The sequence below is a fragment of the Zophobas morio genome, unplaced genomic scaffold (assembly GCF_036711695.1).
Source record: "Zophobas morio isolate AGI-343-1 ecotype UQ-CSIRO unplaced genomic scaffold, CSIRO_AGI_Zmor_V1 ptg000026l, whole genome shotgun sequence".
Lineage (NCBI taxonomy): Eukaryota > Metazoa > Arthropoda > Insecta > Coleoptera > Tenebrionidae > Zophobas > Zophobas morio.
In genome coordinates, this window is record NW_026972131.1 from 13,398,833 (window position 1) to 13,403,083 (window position 4,251).

General features: G+C 43.7%; 2 protein-coding genes across 2 annotated transcripts; both read right to left on the minus strand.

Annotated features, from left to right (window-relative positions):
- Positions 1 to 217: 217 nt before the first annotated feature.
- LOC135136222 (integrator complex subunit 5) lies at positions 218 to 4,231 on the minus strand. Its single transcript, XM_064065412.1, has 11 exons — positions 4,130 to 4,231; positions 3,937 to 4,084; positions 3,236 to 3,895; positions 2,995 to 3,187; positions 2,580 to 2,941; positions 2,397 to 2,532; positions 2,123 to 2,344; positions 1,663 to 2,074; positions 1,160 to 1,613; positions 507 to 1,112; positions 218 to 463 (listed from the first exon to the last, which is right to left on the minus strand). The coding sequence occupies exons 3-11, from the start codon at positions 3,461 to 3,463 to the stop codon at positions 239 to 241; spliced, it is 2,838 nt and encodes a 945-aa protein (XP_063921482.1). The 5' UTR covers positions 3,464 to 3,895; positions 3,937 to 4,084; positions 4,130 to 4,231; the 3' UTR covers positions 218 to 238.
- On the minus strand, positions 3,730 to 4,229 carry LOC135136080 (cilia- and flagella-associated protein 144-like). Its single transcript, XM_064065207.1, has 3 exons — positions 4,130 to 4,229; positions 3,937 to 4,084; positions 3,730 to 3,895 (listed from the first exon to the last, which is right to left on the minus strand). The coding sequence occupies exons 1-3, from the start codon at positions 4,227 to 4,229 to the stop codon at positions 3,730 to 3,732; spliced, it is 414 nt and encodes a 137-aa protein (XP_063921277.1).
- Positions 4,232 to 4,251: the final 20 nt, after the last annotated feature.

Sequence of the window (4,251 nt, forward strand, 5' to 3'; positions counted from 1 at the left end):
TCTAAAAGCAACGTCAGCAGCAAGTTTTATTTTGACAGTTTTTTTTTTTTTTGGTTTTTGTGCCTTCTACATTTTGCTTTCACAGCCCCCTTAATCAAATCGTGTTATTAGTGATTACAGAGCTTTAATAGTTTTAACCCTGTGTGTATTGTGATACCATGTAAATTTTATAAAGCTTAATGGATAAGCGTTAATTTACATATTTATAAATAAAAAGTGCTCAAACCTTCTCATTTATTTACTCTAGTTTCGGTATATTAATAAACATTTGCGCATACATGTGTCCCAACGTGTCGATGTTCCGTTGCATGATGATCCGCAGGGTGTTGGTGTAGACCTCCGCGGGTCTCGACGACGTGGGGTCTCTCCAGTGGATGCCGTTCGCGTCCCCGACGAACAGAGCAGGCGACGGTATGTGGTCCCTCATGTACGTCCAAATGCAGTCTTTCAGGATGGCCACGATCTGCAACACTCGATGACTTAAGTCACTTTGGTGAGCGACTCACCTCGAAGCACTTCAAATTCGGCAACACGTCTCTGATGCTGCACAACGGGGGCGGCAACAACTGTCCCAGCGCCATCACGTCGATGACTTTCACTGTAGTCGTCATCAAGGATTTGTAGTTGTCGGTGAAGTTCGACTTGCTTTGTTCGCCGGTACTCTTCCATTGGTGGATCAGAGTAGCGGTTAAAGCCCGCATTAACACAGAACAGTAGCAAAGAGCCGGTCTGTACACAGCGACGAAACTTAGCAAGTCCCATAGCACTGGGACGTTGGTGAACATGCGTCTGATGAAGAGGTCGCGCTCGATGGTGACCTTGGAAAATTCTTCATCAGGCCATGGAAGACCGTTGTACATTACGTCAGGACTGACGAACTGGACTAATAAAAGCGACACTAAAGTCACGCTATCTAGGGACAAGTCGCAGAACTTCATTTCGAGTTCTTCGCTTAAAGAACAACAAGACTTGATGGCGTTTACGAGCTCGGAGGTGTTAGCAGCGACTACTTCGGGTGGTAGGTCGTTCAAACAATGAAGCTTTCTTTTACCAGTTCCAATAATACCTCCATTGAAGACCGACGAGTGTTTGGTTAGAGGGATAGTTTTATTCTGGAACCCCAAATTCGTACAACAAAATAATTTTTTTTTACACTTACGATTTTTTTGTTTTGTTTGAGTAACAACTTCTCTGAACTTTCGTCAAACGTGCCGTTGTTTTTGGCGCCGAAAAGCACGTTGTCTTTGCGGAACAGCGCCCTCTCTAGCAGTTCACGCAAAGCTAAAACCCTGGCCACCTTCGAATGCGTACAGAGTCTGCGCAGAAGGCGATTAATCCTCTCGAAACCTTTGGCTTTCTGCGAGGTGCCTTCTTCATGACAACAAATAAAAAAGTAATTGACAGTTGCTTGAGTCAGGTTTAGAATGACTTCTGCAGGCAAATTGTCCATGTTGCTACTAACCGGAATGTCCAAGTCTGTCAAAATATTTGACATAACGTGGACATGCAGAGTTTCGTTTCCAAAAACGGCAGTAAAGTGCGTTAAATTCGTTAAAATCGCTTTTGTAACAATTTGCGAGTTTAACAACGAAACGCGGCCGCTTTTCTCCCACCTATAAACCAATAACAACAAAAATAATACTAACGAGCAACTAAACTTACTTCAACAAGGTCAATAAATTGTTCCACATTTGAGTCAAATTGTCACCGTTTTTGTTCACCTGTGCCTCGATATTTTTACTAAGTATTTGCTCCAAAACGACTGAAAAATACCCGCTTTTGTCGACGTACGGCCACACGGTTTTATTTATAAGCTCGTGCGTCAAAATCTTAACTAACAAACTTAAATGCTGTGAAGTTTGAGAATTCTGGAAGAGGAAACTTAAAGAGCGAACCAGTAAGGAGGGATTGCCGTGGCCTAGGAAAACGACGATTTGGGCGGCGGTTTGGGATCGCACTTCCACCAGACTTAGCAAATTCTTGTGCACTTCGTCCAGATCGTGCGCGAACGAAGTTAAAAGTTCGATGTTTTTGTCGGTTCGGACGCTTTCGTCTACTCTGTAGACCACATTTTCTAAAACCGAAAATCAAAAATTGTAACAAACAAGCGACAAGCGCTTACGCAAAATTTCGAGCGACTTTTCTTTAATTGATTGGATTAGAGGGTCGTTCAGATGGTGCTCAACCGTAATACAGTCTAGTAACACGTTGATGATTTGAATACCCCCGTTATCGCAGCTAGCGATTAAAGTCAGTAAAAGATCTTCTAGAATTTCGTTTGAACCAAAATATTTGCACCAGTCTTCGACGAAAGGGCATAGTTTGTAAATTATATCAACAGACACTAGAAAAGATTTGGTACTTGAGTTGACTACGATTTTAAGTTGGCAACTCACGTATGCGCTTCATGTCGTTACAAACTGACGAAAACAACGTGGAAGACAGGAATGCCAACTGTAAAATAAAAGGCACTGTGGCTTTTTTTTGTAGTTTTGTGGCATCAACGTCTTGATTTTCTTGTTGGAGACTCCACTGCAAGCCCAGTTTTATACCACGACCCACTAATTATTCACACTTACCAGAAACATTTCCAAAATGGCGGACCTGATGTCGTTACTGTGACTCCCCGCCAAGTGCCCTAAAATCCCGACAACCGACCTAAGTTTCGGGGAATTACTCCCCTGTTCGTAGGACTTAATCTGGCAGAAATCTTTTAAACCGACTGATAACACCCTAGTGATTACGGTATGCGGAAAACAACTACCCACATGGGCTACCACCCAGTCGAAATTCGGCGAATGCTTGATGGACGTCTCCAGAAGCGCGTTAATGCACGTCTCGGTATCCGAGTGCATCAAACTCGACAAACACTTAGTGTTAATATCGACAAGAATCTTGGTAGCGCGACAATTCATCCACAATTGAAGAGTTTCATTTAAATCTGAAAAACCAAATTAACAATTTTTGGTTTTATGGTGGTTATGCGTGTCGTACTCGTGGATAGGTGCGCCCGGCCTGCAAACTTCGTCGAAATCTCCCCTAACAACTCCAGCGACCACGTACTCACAATGGGGGCCCACGCGGTCGGGTTATCCGCGATGAAACCCACAAGCACTGAGTGGATTTCAGTCACCACGGCTTCGTCGGTCTCTGAGTGACTAGGCAGTTCGCCGGTTTTGATTTCCGTCTTAAACACAAAAAAAAAAATATAAAAGAGGGACTAAAAACCACTTACTTCGATCGCTTGGATATAATTGGTGGCTGCGGCCCCAAAAACGTTGCTAAAGTACTCGAACAAAGCCGCTCTTGCCGCGGGAATGTTCTTCAACAGTCTGAGCGCCGTTTTGGTCAAGTCCAACGGGTTGCAGCGCTCCAGCTTGAGGGCCCCCTTGATGAAAGTGTGCAGCTCGTTGATTAAGTCTTGCTGGGGGGCGTTACGTATGACGGTCGTGTGCGACAACATCTTGCAAGTTTGACGCAATTGTATATTACAAACGAAAAGTGTGTTTATATTTTCATTTTGTTTTGAGGTTAGAAATAGTTTGGGTAGTGGTGGTTGGTGGCGCTAGTGTCAAGTTTGAAAAATTGTCTCAAAATTGAGTTTGTGTCTTTATTAGGGGGTAACAAGGGGTAAGTGTGTCGCATTTGTGTGTTATTAACGTAATCGAGCGCTTGTGCGTACGTGCGGGGTAAAATTTCGCTTTTTTGAGGTTATGTTTTTTCAAACTTTTATTGAACTTTGAACGGAATTCCCGTGAATTTTACTTTCGGGAAGGTGGATTCGTCCATTTGTAGGCGCAACTCGTGTTTGACGAAGTCGGTGGACTTTTTGGGGTGGTGGAACCTGGTGTCGTTTCGGTCGAGCGAAACGAGGGGCTCCGGAAACCACCCATAACTACGACTGTTTCATTTTAATTGATACATGATTATACTAACCATTGGTTTTCTGTTATAGGCCACGCGTATTTCTCCCGTGGCGTGTCATATTTCACCCTTTGAATGTTTTGCATGACCGTGGGGTCCGCCTCACACCCCGTATTTTGGTTCTCATACTTGGAATAAAACTTCGTCGTCAGCAACGTTTCTATAAATTCGTAAAAACGTGGTCGTTATAGCCCCCTTGACTTACTTTTGTAGTCTGGAATATAGTTATCAAACACTTTGAAGTGTAGCTCTTCGCGCTCGTAGCGCTCCCGCAGGAACGCGGTCCACTCCACCCGGTAACTCATTTTACAAGAATTTTGATAAACG

Coding starts and splice junctions, on each gene's coding strand:
- LOC135136222 (XM_064065412.1), bottom strand. CDS start 3,463: ATGTTGTCGCACACGACCGTCATACGTAACGCCCCCCAGCAAGACTTA. Junction 3,188..3,235: donor ATTATATCCAAGCGATCGAA/GTAAGTGGTTTT, acceptor TTTGTGTTTAAG/ACGGAAATCAAAACCGGCGA. Junction 1,614..1,662: donor AATTTATTGACCTTGTTGAA/GTAAGTTTAGTT, acceptor ATTGGTTTATAG/GTGGGAGAAAAGCGGCCGCG.
- LOC135136080 (XM_064065207.1), bottom strand. CDS start 4,229: ATGAGTTACCGGGTGGAGTGGACCGCGTTCCTGCGGGAGCGCTACGAG. Junction 4,085..4,129: donor CTATATTCCAGACTACAAAA/GTAAGTCAAGGG, acceptor ACGAATTTATAG/AAACGTTGCTGACGACGAAG. Junction 3,896..3,936: donor CCTATAACAGAAAACCAATG/GTTAGTATAATC, acceptor AAACAGTCGTAG/TTATGGGTGGTTTCCGGAGC.